Consider the following 13,676-nt stretch of genomic DNA (forward strand, 5'->3'; position numbering starts at 1 on the left):
TCTCTTGAGTCTGTTTTGCCTGTGACAGTAACTGGTAAGTGATCTCTCCCTGTCTTTATCTCAAGCCACAAGACTTTTCTCTCTCTCCCTGACCGTCAGAGGAGGGGATTGACTGAGTTGTTTTGGTAAGCATCTGGTGTTCAGTCAGGACCAACCCACCACAGATGTATACAGCTGTAAGACAATACCACTTTGAGAATAACTTATTTATGTGCCTTCTTTTCATTGCTGAACAACCTGGCAGGAAAACAGATGTACTTTGAAAAACAAAAAACCACCAACAAAATCTTCTTAGCATTTCCTGATTAGTTTCTTAGAGAGAGGTTCCCAAATATTTGTGCAGGTAGCATGCAATTCTTCAGCTCCTTCAACAGCACTTAACTGTCCAGTGGTACTTTCAAGGTACTGGTACACTGGATGATGCTACAGGTGGCTCAGCTTTAACCAGGTGCTTCTGTTCAGCATATGTATGCATAAAGACCTACAGCCAAAGTGAAGTAAGGCAGGAATTTTTTAATTGACTTCCCCAGGCATTGCATTAAGCTGTGAGTAGTAACGGCTAATACCTCCACAATTCCAAACTGAAATACAAAACAAACCTGAAACTGGGTACCCCTTTCTTCTAATCACACTACAGCCATTTATAAAAACATGTAATGCAAAATCCTCCTTGCAGGTCTTCCAACACTGCTCCCTTGTCTCACATCAGGCCTTCAGAGACAGGCCCAAGAAGACCATACGAACTGAACAACTGAAAGCGTCTCTTTTTACTGAGGAAATGTTTGTAGTTAACACACCTGGGTGCCCACAGAAGAGCAGGAAGGGATGAAGTTTACAGGCCTGTATGCAGGCACTGAGTCCACTGAGGAGAGTTGTTTGCAGCTGCAGTAAGAGCATGAATGCTGTTTTGGCCAGCTTTGCTGGTGCCTTTCAAAGGCAGGAAGATGCCTGTAATGTTTGGGTTGCTTCCATTCCAGGAAACAGCTAGGCCTGTGTGTCAGGGATTGATGCCAAGGCTTGCATTAATTCACACCAGGGTTGAACTGGACTTCTAACAGACAAATGTCTCAGCCAGAAGTATGAGACACCAGGAGAAATGGACTAAAAAGCTATTTCTGGAATAATTTGAGTTCTTTCAGCCTTATCAAGAAGATAAAACTTCTGAAAGTATGTCTGAAAGTATGTCTAAAAAAAAATGTTTTCCTCAGTTGTTGATTTTAGATTAATATTTTGTTGGCTAACTTCCATAATGTAAAACTCCATACCAGTAACTCTCAACTTTCAAGTGACAGACTCACTTAATGTATGACAATGTAACTGGAAAAAGACAGTGACATATTTTACAGTCTTGAAAAAGTGCCAATCTCTTTTATATTCACTGACAGTTAAGAGTTAAGGTGATGACAACATCATGCTTGCATATCCTGAAAGTCAATCATCATCTAACCTGAAAAACAAATGCCAGTTGAGAGTGTGTAGGGGGAGCTCAGGTCAGAGCTGGTATGCATGGTAAACCCCTTAATCTCAGCACCGGTGATAAATGCCATCTAGCATTAGTGGGTGGAATTAAACTTGGCTTGCAGAGGGCATCAGTGGATACAAACACTTTTGGGAACCTCTTAACTATTTCCTGGGGAAGGGCCCAACCTCCACAATATGAACTGCTTCAGGTGTCACCTCTTGGAGCTGACATTTACCTCTTGTTTGTTCTTAAATGGTTCACCTCTTGGAGCTGAACCATTTAAGAGAACAAAATTTGAAAGGAAGTAATTATTCTTATTTTGTACTTATTTTTTTTTTCCTAACTGCTTAATTCATTAAGTCTAGCCTAATAGGATTTTAAGCCAGAAATGACATTCACTGACTTTAGTAAAATAGGTAATTTTGTACTTCTCACCTATAGTCACTAACACATCCAAAATTTTGGTTCCTTTTGGCAATCTTCCGATATCCTGGCATACCACAATAGCCTATTTCACCATACGACTAAAACTGGGGTCACTTTTCTTTAACAAGGCATTTTAGCCCAGGAAAATGAAGTTTTGTGGTGAAACTGAAAATTTCACAGAAACGCAGAGCCCACAGCTTCACCTAACATTTTCAGAAGCTCTAAACAGTTAGTTTGTTTTGCTTACCGGGAAAATGGCACCTAAATAAATCCAGGCACTCCAAGTTACATAGTTTGACATTTGTATGGTGTTACGGTGGTAAGATTCCTCCACAGATTTCTGTCACTTAAAAAATGTTTTAATTTCTGATATACCAATTGTATTCAGGATTGGGGGAAGAACGCCAAAGAAAAAAAGGAAAGAATGTTTATTCCACATTACTCTCCTTGTGGTTTTGTTGCAGGTAAAAAAAAGTATTTAAGTACATTTAGTGGTTCTCCCCGTGACATTAGTCACCTAAATTACTGGACTAATTGTTTTAAATCCTGCACATCCGGGAGTCCCATCATGCTCAGGACTCCCACTGATTTATGGAGGGAGAGACAGAAATCTGTTCCAACGTGGAAAATAACAGTCATGGCCGTCTGCTATGGAAAGCCATTATTCATGGGCATTTCACATTCTTTTTTTAGCTCCATTATGTACAAAGAGGGGGTTAGGCTACAGTATGTACAAATATCACGTGCAATTGAAGCTCAGTAGCACAGCAACAGAGATCATAGTTTAAAAACTATTTTTGGGGCAAAGACCTATTAGACATGTTACTAATTAACCTATTTCCTACAGCAATACAGAGGCACTACTGAAAAGGACATTATTGGGTTGCTCAGTGTACTCTTTATCAAAGTCAGACTTTGGAGCATAATCCACATGCTTTAAAACTGTCATCACAGTGTCACAGAATCACAGCATATCTCAAGTCAGAACAGACACATAAGTCCAACTCCCTGCTCCTCTAAAGATTACCTAATACTACTGTCATGTATGATCACTAACTCCCTTAAAAAAGCACCAGTAGTCTAGTTTTAGTCAACCCAGTGCTAAAGATAAAATATATTCTTGGTAAAACTGAAATTAGAAACCTCTTTGCTCTCCAAATTCTGTTCTGGCAGCATGTCTTCCTGCTAGACAAGAATTTAATCCATGAGATACAGGCAAGTGAACTGGATTTTCTGTAAAATTAGATTAAGTTCTAGAGAAAGACTAAAGCAGTCATCCATTTTCTTCACTTCTTCAGCTTGATTTGTTTATCTCTAGCCCTGTGTTTATTTTAAACTCATGAAGACAAGAACAGATTGACTTTGCTTTCCAGACAGTTGTTCAAACCGGGGCAAACATATTCAACAGATCTGAAAAAGACTCAAAAGAAGCTCTTGCCATGCCCAAGCCAGGGAGATCCAACTTGCACTAATTCTGTTTAATGATAAGATCGTCCAGATCTTAAGTGAATGAGGAATTCATTGGGAAGCTTGCACTGCTGTTGTGTAGTATGTCTGACACAACCTCAGGTTATTGGGTGCAGCACCTTGCTATGCAGGACAGCCTGCACCCACTGACTCTTGACAAAGATGGCAAAGTGAGGGGCATTTTTCTGGTGGTGTGAAGCTTTTTGTGTTGTTAGGGTTTTTTTGTTGGGTTGGTTTTTTATTGTATTTGTTTGTTATTTTTGGCAGCTGCTGCTGCTCTTTGCTGTCAGTCTTGTGTCAGAGAAAAGACCTTATTTTCACAGTAATTTGGCTTGCTGGGTCATGTGCCTCTATATCTAGCACATAGGATCAGGTGAGGGAGCATCCACACATTAACAGACGCTAAGTGAAGAGTGAGAGGAAAAGCTGGCCAGAGAAGGGCAAGAGTAAAAACTGACTGACATCAAGGGGCAGGGGGCCTTATTTGGGACAGCTATGCTGTGTCTCCCCCTGTCAGAGGTACTTCAGCTGCCCTTCGCTCACAAGACACCCCAAGCACTGGGGTACTGCTTTGGCATAGGTTATCACGCCGTATCTGCAGTGCTGGGCCAAACCACGTCCGGCCCACAGAGACTCCTTGGCATGCCAAGTCACCAAGTCAATGTAGGCCAAGTGAGAATGGCTTCAGTGGGTTCCTATTTCATGTTTGATAAGGACTTAGGGAGAGAAGGAAAAAGGACGGAGAGTAACGGAACTGTTCAGATCCCTTGAAGGAAGCCACTGAGGTGTATTTCTGCCCAATCGGGTAGGCCAGAACTGACAGGGATACACAGGCACTTGCTTAGCACTTGTTTCCATGCCATCTAAAAAGCACCTCCTTCACCAAGTAGCCAGGGCTCCTCGTAAGCTAAAGCTCAAAGGCTTTTATTTCAGTTAACTGCTTATCAGTTCAAGTGAACTGCTTGAACACAGTCCTTCAGCACCTCCCCAAGATCCTTCACATGGCTCAGAGAGGTCACTTCTTAACCAAACAGCAAAGGGTGCACCCTGTGCAAGACAAGCAAAGGCAGATCATCTTGGGCAAAGGAAAAACCTCATGTGGGGACTTTCCAGTCCTCCCTGCCTTGATTTTCCAATTTAGCTTGTTTTCCTGCTGCAGTTGTAATGTGCAGCCTTTCTGGATGATGGCAAATCACAAGTAAAACAGGAGAGGAGTAAAACAGCATAATGAAATTTTATTCTGAAAATATGGCAAGAGTCTAAGGCACTTCAAACATTTCAACGCACTTGACTAAAGTGAATGTGACAAGGTAATAGCATTCCATAAATACGCACCAAGATGTACACTCAATTACACTCAAGGGGAATATACAGCTGGTACCTCTAATTTTATTCTCCAATAAACATCTATGGAGCTTATAGACTGAAACAGTTAATAAAAATATGGTAACAGAACATGGAATTCTTCATGTAGGTTTTAATTATTATGGAATATAAAATGTTGAAAATACTGTGTGAGTTAATTTTATAGATACTAGTATCTTTTATATAAAAAGTTATACATTATCCCCAATTAGCAACAACTTATTTAGTGAACTTCAGACCTGACAAGAGGCTCTATCCCCAATACCTACCCACTCACCCACCAGCTCAAGATCCATGGAACTGACTACTACATAAGCAACTGCAACTTCTGAATTTCAAAGTAATTAAAAACATGAAAATCATGTTGGAATGAAATTTATGAAAAGTTTACTGTGATGAAGTCTAAGCACAGTAAATATATTTTAGAATGACTAAAAACAAGCCACTGGGACACCCCTGCATGGATAGCTTTAGAAGTCTTAATCTGCACATAACATAAGGAAGGACAATCTACAACAAAGAAAAAGAGGATTTATGCCAGTGTACAGAAAGATGAGTATGTGAGCAAAAGAACAGTTCTGGCTAAGGTTCTCCACAGAGCACTACTTAACTATACGCTTGCTTCAAGTTTACAGTTTTCTACCTTTAGCACTAGATCTCTGCTTTCACTTTGCTGGTGAGTTCAGGCACAAGACAATTACATTCAGTATCTGTCTCAGTAAAACAGTAACATTTAGCAGCTTAAAGATGGCATAGAGATTTTTTACAGATATTTATACACTACTACTCGAATGTGGCTCTGTGGGTGGGACCAGGAGATGTTCTTCTGCTAAGCCTGGGAGTGCCCTAAAAGAGAATAAAGAACAGTTAATCAAAGAGAAATTATTCCAGCCAGCTTGAAAACACAACACTCAGAATTACTCTGTTCAATTCCTTACCTTTAATTGTACAGATTTTTATTTTTTTTTTAATTTTAGGAAGAAAAGTGCCAGCTATCATACAGCCTACTAACTGCAAGTGCATATTGTTTCGACAGTGAGGTGTTTAGCAGCAGTTTATCAGGAGAGTGAGTCAGGGCTACAGGAAGGGTGCATAGCTGCCAAAACACCTAGAACAGCTATGTTTCAGTTTCCAGGTCAATAATTGCCATTAAAGTAATACAACAGCACCTCTGTACACTAGCCAGAATCAGTGAACCTTGCTAGTCAGCTATCTGTACCCCATGGTAATTAGGAGAAGCAGGAACTATCCCTCAGCCAGGCTTCAACCTTCTGCAGTCAGTATGTATTTTAAAAAGTACAATCCACTTACCAGCACAGAAATTGTCTTTACGAGTAAAAGTCAAAGTTTCATGTGCTGTACTGCTATACAGCTGTCAGGGAGTAAATTTCTTATTTACATTTCACTATTATGTTCAACAGCAGCAAGTTAAAACATAGCCTACAGGAGGTTGTGTACTAACCGGTGACTGGGTTTTGGAAAAGTTGACGTGGGCATAGAGGAGAACTGCTATGTCCTTATGTCCAGCTTCCAGGGCTATTGAAAGTGCTGTGCTGCCATCCTGAGAGAAGACAGGAAGAAATAAGAGAATTAGTGCTTGTATGCTTTAACAGATCTCTTAAAAGCCCCATCAGCCCACAGAGAAGTGCAGTTATTAAGTGGAGGCCCTACTGCTCATACAGACAGGTTAATTTAGAGTCTTGTTTAATTTCTTTTGTTTTAAACCTTGCACTGCTGTTTTATGAGGCAGTCCAATTGTCAAAGCCCCATAATTTTTCTAAACAAGAAGTCTCGATTATATTGCTGTGGAAGAATGAGCACACTATTATCACAGTAATGTTACATGTAGTGCTGTGCAAGACCAGAAGATTGGGGTGTCTCAGAGAAACTACAGTGTCAGTAACAAGTAGAAGAGATGATAAGGGAGGGGAAAATGCTGGTCAGATATAATGATAATTGCTGTGTTAAAATGATAATTGTTGTGGTATAGCTCCCATCAACACTAAGAGAAATTGCACTCATAATTCCAAATGGTCCTTGATGGAAGTCGAAATACAAACAAATGGACTTTCCTAGTCAAATACTGCCACCTTAGTTTCTCAGAAGATACCACTGCTTTCATAAACCACAGCTGTTGAGGATAGAAACAAAAAAGCTGAACAAAAACAAACAGCTGAAAGAGTATTTTACTAATTTGCTTTTACTTACTAACTAATAAGAGTATTTTATTAATTTTCCTTTGGACCATGTTTGGTCCAGGAAGACATGGATGTCAGACAACCTGTGATATGAACTTGGTGCTTGGTTCACTGCCTGGCTTTTGCTCTTGCACACAGAAGACTCTACAATAATGCCAGTACTTGAAATGTCTCACAGGGACGGAGCACACATTCCAGCCACTGCTGTAGCACTGGTATTGGAACAGGTAGCACCAGTTTTCAAATGGCCAGCATGGGACACAACGGACAGCATCCACATGGAAAGTCTTCTTATGAGCCTAAAGGCAGCAATTTCTAATTGTCCTGAACAGACAGGGAGCTAGAAGAGCTGTCTACTACAGTGCAATATAATGCATGACAAATGCAAAGCTAACACTCTCCAGTCAACAGAAGATCTTAAAGAGAGGTGCTGAATCACTGTGGCACACATTAGTAGGATGATGCTCAGCTTACTACTGATCACGCAGACTTGAAAAGCATCACTGTGACACTCAGAATAGCTCAGGGAATGCTAAAAATCTCAATCTCACAGCACAGACAATTCTGTGAATAAGCAGCAAACTGCTTGGGAAACTATCAAACTGGCCACAGGAGTAGTTAAGTTATCATGTCCCCATAAAGACTGTAATTATTGATTTTGTATCTGATAGTGCTAACGGCATCCAAGCAGCAATAATCTAGACTGGTCCTGAAAGTTTTTGCTAGACTGAGGTCTTCTTACATTTTCCTCTCTGGCCAGAAGTTCCACACTGCTAGCACCACAAGGAACTGAGCTGCCTCCTGCAGCACTTGGGTGAATGAAGAGAAATCATGTCCTTGCCTCTCTGCAACAGCTTCAACAAATAACCTCCCACTGCCCTCCCAAATCCCAAACCCAGGTTCCATTTCAGTGTTCAGTGGGTAAAGCAATAGGAAGAAAGGAAAAGTATGCAAGAAATATTGTTAACAAGAACAAGAAAGGAGCTAAGTCAATGTTTTCAAGCTTGAGAAATCTATAGATCAAATTGTCTGCTGACAGTGTAGGCTGCAATGGTCCCTGCAGGTGTCTCACTTGGCACTGAAGTCACAGTCTGTATCTGTTTATTGTCAGGACAGTGTAGCTTCATGACTAAGACTGAACCTACCGTCTCAGAAGTCATGGTGTAGGAGCAGTGTGAACATTGTTTCAAGGGAATTGTAGGGCTGATGTTTGCCATGGGCACAGAAAAGCAAGACAGTGAGGCCCTAAGTCACCAGATAAGGTCTTATCTGAAAACTAGAAAACTCCTTTGAAAGGGAGAAGGAATGTGAGAGGGAAAGGTGTTGAGCTAACTATGACCTAACAAATGTTTGTTTCTGTTGTGGCCACTAAACACCTACAGCTAACCACAGAAATTGCTACCAGGTGTGTCTGTTAGAAAAGTAAAAATACTAGCCAAATAATCACAGCACTTGCTACCAATTAAGCAGAAGATTCATTGTGGTTGGCACTCTGAGTCAGACATTCCCCAAGTAGATTTCAGAAGCATTGAAAGGCAGCTCACATTGTCCTCCAGGGTGCTGTTACACCCAGGCTGAGCCAGCAGAAGCTTAACAATCTCCACATGTCCATGCTCACTAGCGCACATCAGAGCTGTAGAGCCCTCATCATCCTGGATATTGACATCTGCACCACAGGCCAGTAAAGCTTTAACCATGTCTATCCGGCCATGACTCACAGCTAGCATCAGTGCAGTCTGACCAGCCTGCATGGAGAGAAGAGAAAAACCCAAATCACTACAGAGGCAATCAGTGACAAAGCACAAACACTTCTATTTCTTTGAGACACTGTATCTCTTCGGTGCGGGGGGGGGGGGGGGGGGGAATTGTTATTTTAAATGGTACTCTCAAGGCTTTGATTGCCATTATTTAAATACCTTTTATGTATCATATATCCTACATTCACATAGGTATTTATTGTATTAAATGGAATGAATATTTTCAGACAGCTGTAGTTTATTTGAAGGAGCTAAATGCTGCAGACTTTGTCAATGCCACCCAAAATTCAGTAATAGTTCTTTCACACAATGATCAACTTTCATTTTTTGGAGAGGTCCAGCCCTGAGGCTCAACTGTTGTTCCACAGCTCCATTTTGTATATAGCAATCAAAAACATACATAAAAAACCCACAAATGGTGAAAGCAAATGAGAGTAACATTTAAACTGGTAAGAGCAGGGATGGGAGCACGGAAGGAACAATGAAAAGGCACAGGACTACAGCAGTAAGAACTGTGCCTCGTGAACTGTCTGACTGACCTGGCTGGCTTTAGCATTCACGTCCCCACAGCTGAACAGTTCCTCCACTATCCTCATGTCCTTCTCCGCTTCCACAGCTGCAAGTGCAGCAAGCATGATGGGGGTGTAACCAGCCTTGTTCTGATGATTTACATTACAGACATCTGCAGAGGGATGACATAATTTGTTCAGAAAGCAAGAACCCAAAAAGCAGTAATTGTGCTAATCAACTGAATAAACTGTCAGTAGAGCAGCCTATAAAAAGAAAAAGTAGCAACTGCTTTCATAATGGATGCAATTCAAGGGAAGGTGGAGAGGAAAAAAATTAACAGAGGAGCTCTTGAGCCAGACAAAGAAAAGAATTCTTTTGTACTATGTGTACAACACAAGAGAGAGCACAAAGACATTTTATATGTTATCATTTAGGGCTTTATTTGTGCGTTATTTTTTCCTTTTGTGAAAGCAAATGGTCTGAGATTTAGCATGATACTAAATAACACTGCCAGGATAGTCCTTAAGCTCTTCTGCAAAGGACATCCATACTACAGAATAAAAGTGGTCCAGCCACGTGGTCAATGGAAAAGATATTTCTCTTCAGCACAAAGACTGTGTCTTCAGCACAATTTTCCTGCAACTGGTGTTACTTAAAAAATCTGCAAGTGTACTTCAGCATATTTTGGAGCTGCCAAAAAACCCGCCCCTTTAAATTAAAGACTGCTGCCAGTTCTACAGTGTATTTGACAAGAACAAAACTGCTCTGGGAACAAATACAGGCAAGTCCTCTCATCAGAGCCAGCAACTGACAAGAGTTCTCCTTTTTGTTCAAACCTTGCTTCCAGTCTGTCTCTGTTCCTAAAATTCTGCAGAAATTCAGCAATGCTTATTGGTTTATTGGGCAGCATGGTTTTCAGTGTGCTCATCATATTGGAAAGCAGGGACTCAGCGTTACATAAACATTACCTGAAAACTAGAGGCTAAATTGCACCACAGGTATCTTAACAAGCAAAAATGGCTCAAGAAATTCTTCAGATTTATGGGCAAATGATTTTTTCAGTCAAAAAAATGGAAAATTTTTTCAGGTTAAATAGACGTTGGTGATGATAACCAGTAGACCAATACTTCTTTCAGACATCACTTCTGTGAAGCCACTGAAGCCAGACAACACGACATTCTGCTAAATGCATTACAACCTGAGTAATGAATAACTTAGAAGAGGCGTGCTCCTACTCTGACTAGACTACTTCAGCAGAGTGTGTTTTCTGAGGTCACATTTAGCTCCTTTTCCATATGGCTGAGGGAAATTGTTCTCCTATTTGTCCTCTTGGTGACTCTGCTTCATGCTATTGCAGGGTTCTCTCACCTCATCTTGTCCACTCTTCTCACCAAACACAGACACAGAGTTCTTGGTCTAAGAATCCACCTGTGATATCACCATACTGCAGAGCTGACCACAGTGACCATTCAGACACAGTCCAGAGAAAAATTGTTGAAACCTGAAGGAATCTGCCTATTTGCAAACATTTTCCAAATGCTGGCATGAGCAGTTCTCTCCTTCAGAGAGAACTAGGTGGGACTAGTCATGATTATTACATTTTACAGATAACACCCCTGGTGTTCATGGGCATATAAATAGCTGCCATAACAGAAGTCCTGATTTCCAGCAAGAGATGAGCAAGTTCCTGCTCCTCTGAGACACCTAGGGAAGCAGAGGGGCAGCTTCCTCCTACCACAGTGTGCTGCAGAGCCAGCCTGCCCCGTTTCACCACGCTCCTGACATTCCCTGCATTCCCCTGCTGTGACTCACTCTTCCCAAACACAGACTGCCTTCAAAAGGACCAGAAATTTCAAAGCGCTCCCTTTCCTCTTGAGGAAGTCTCTGCATGTGTGACACATGTGCTAGGTTATCAAAGCTGAGATTTGTGTCATTCATATCCTTGTTTATCTGATGCTACCCTTCTGGATTTTTGAATATTGCTTGGCTTACACTCCAGACATGTCATTGGCCTAGTTAAGCTTTCACAATCAACTGTGACAGGTTTTTTAACTAGTTTAGAGAAACAAACTTCACTCAGAGAGCAAAACTAGGATTAAAGAGATTAAACATCCAGCCTGGGACCAATTCCAGTGTGTGATACCTTCTGCTGAATGCCATCTGGCACACTGAATGTGGGGAGCAGACACTCCAGTCTCCCCTTTGCCACTACCCTTTCTGCACGTGTGTTGCAAGAGGATCAAGAAAATGAGGCAACAAAAGCAACCACATGAAGCAGAATGAGATTGCTTACGCACTAGGGAAATGGTCTCTGTGACAGAATGCCATATTGCCCCAGTTTCTCAGGAAAGTAGCATAGATGAGTCAATGTGGTGGCCAGAAAAAACTTCTGCACTGCTATAGACAAAGCTAGACTAGCTTGCATGTTTAAGATGGTATTTATATATCAATGCATCCTCCTCCATCAGCACCCTACAGACTGCTGAACAGCAGCTGTGCTGCCTCCAGAGAAAACTGCTGGAGCCTGGTGCTGCTGAACTTGGGACTACAGTGCAAGAGGCAAGAATCCAGCTATCTATCTCAACTCCGTATGTAATTCACTTAAGTGTTTTTTTTACCTTCTTCAAGAACCTCCAAAGCTAGTACTAGAAACAAAGATTCTAGACTACCTAGGTGAGCCACCACATAACTATTAACAGTTAAAACACCTGCTGGAAGAAGATGGAACTTGGCCTCTAGTCCATCAAGAATTTCATCCATGAGAATTGCAAAACCAAGAATAATAAAAAAAAAAACCACAAAGCAAACTTACTTGCATCCAGAAGAAGCTTTACAATTTCAAAGTTAGAATGTGAGACACTGTAATGCAGAGCTGTGTTTCCATTTCCATCTGCCATGTTGATGATATGTCTGAGGACAGCAGGAGAAATCTCTTCAAAAGCAGTTATGTAGTCTCCAACCATTTCAGGGAGAGCTGACTTCTGGCTTGAGACACGAAACCACTCATGCTGGATGGTATTTAAACAAAACCTCTGCCAAAACCAAGACAGAAAAATTTACATATGGGCAATCTGTTTAAAAGATTTTCCATCCTGTAAGTCAGCAATGCAGGTCAAATCTTTTTTAGTCCAATGTGGGAAGAAAGTATTCAGCTTACAAACAAGATGTAGAGACTGAAGCGTCCCCCCTGATTAAAGTCCACTTTAAACCACCGTTTACTTCCTCTCACTTCATCTGATTTTCACCTCTGACAGCACAGAATTTCAGGGTGAGAATAATCCCAGATTTAACAGTTATCAAATACTGGTGAATGGAAAAAAAAGACCTGCAGAACTACTTCCATCAAATACTTAACTATATTTATAAATCACTGATGAACTCAAGACTTTCTCACTGGACTTAACACCATGCTAAGTCAGACAGGCCCAGTACTGAGGGACAAATTATCAAATGCACAAAGTATATGAGAATTGGCTGCACAGCAGTTCTGAAGAAGAAGAACTGGTCATTACAGACAATTACAAACTGAACCCAACATCACATCGTAATGTAAAAGGTAAATACTGTTTTGGGGTGAATAGACAGATTTATGGCTTGCATCGCATGTGATGAAGTCCCTTCTTTCTGCCTAGTACTGTGAAGACAACACCTGGACTATCTTGTCTGCTCTGATCACTGAATGACACAAAATATTTGGTTGAAACAGTTTCAAAGATAAGCAGCAAGAATGAACAAAAGTCAAGGAAATCTGACTTACTGGGCAGAGAGGAAGGACTGGAGATGCTCCGCTGAAAAGAACCGCTGGGGAAAGAAACCATGCAACATTTGTTGCAGAAAAGAGAAAAAAAAGGAAGAACCCGTCCTTCACCTGAAGGCTGGCTGGCTTTAGTAATAAGAGATTTTAGTTGCAGTGAGAAGATGCAGGCTACACATTCAGGATAAACTTTCCCAGGGGGGTATGGACTGCAAGCGGGGAGTAGGAGCCTCCTAGGCCAGGTGACTTGTCTGTTGTGACAAGGTAGGTAGAGCAATCTCACTGTGGGCCAAGAAGGCTTCCACATTCACCACCAGCTCTTTGAGACACTTTCTCTAACCTGGAAGGACCACCATATCTTTCTCATAAACCCTCACCTGCAAGGCAGCCAGTAAATTCAAGGGCAATTTTGCAGAGAAGACATTCAGAAAGTTTATACAGCCTCTAGTGAAAACACACCAGTATCTCTAGAGGTGGTCTGTGTCTGGTAAAGAGAAAATATTCTACACAGACCAGTGCTACCTATGTATCTGTACTACATAAACACATTAACAGAATATTTTACATCAGTGCTACTATAATGTGATGTATGTATTCTGTGAACATAGAGTTGAAATGCAAAGGTGGCCATAAACTGACACAATAGAATTTTTTATTTATTTCAGGCACTACTGAGTGCAAAATACCACTAAGAAACTATTTTTAGTCACAGTATCACACACATTATTAAATACACA

At 41.0% G+C, this 13,676-nt stretch overlaps 1 protein-coding gene across 4 annotated transcripts in view; it reads right to left on the reverse strand.

The window, feature by feature from the left end:
* Positions 1-4,570: 4,570 nt before the first annotated feature.
* The window catches only part of KANK1 (KN motif and ankyrin repeat domains 1), a 129,771-nt gene continuing 120,665 nt past the window's right edge, over positions 4,571-13,676 (reverse strand). For all 4 annotated transcript variants that reach the window (XM_058044339.1, XM_058044338.1, XM_058044337.1 and 1 more), the window contains 5 exons: positions 11,998-12,217; positions 9,215-9,357; positions 8,463-8,663; positions 6,183-6,281; positions 4,571-5,566 (listed from right to left, as the gene is read on the reverse strand). In XM_058044339.1, coding sequence (XP_057900322.1) covers positions 5,504-5,566; positions 6,183-6,281; positions 8,463-8,663; positions 9,215-9,357; positions 11,998-12,217 — 726 coding nt within the window. In that variant the 3' untranslated portion in view covers positions 4,571-5,503. The remainder of the gene's footprint in view (positions 5,567-6,182; positions 6,282-8,462; positions 8,664-9,214; positions 9,358-11,997; positions 12,218-13,676) is intronic.

Source organism: Melospiza georgiana, chromosome Z (assembly GCF_028018845.1).
Source record: "Melospiza georgiana isolate bMelGeo1 chromosome Z, bMelGeo1.pri, whole genome shotgun sequence".
Taxonomy (NCBI): domain Eukaryota; kingdom Metazoa; phylum Chordata; class Aves; order Passeriformes; family Passerellidae; genus Melospiza; species Melospiza georgiana.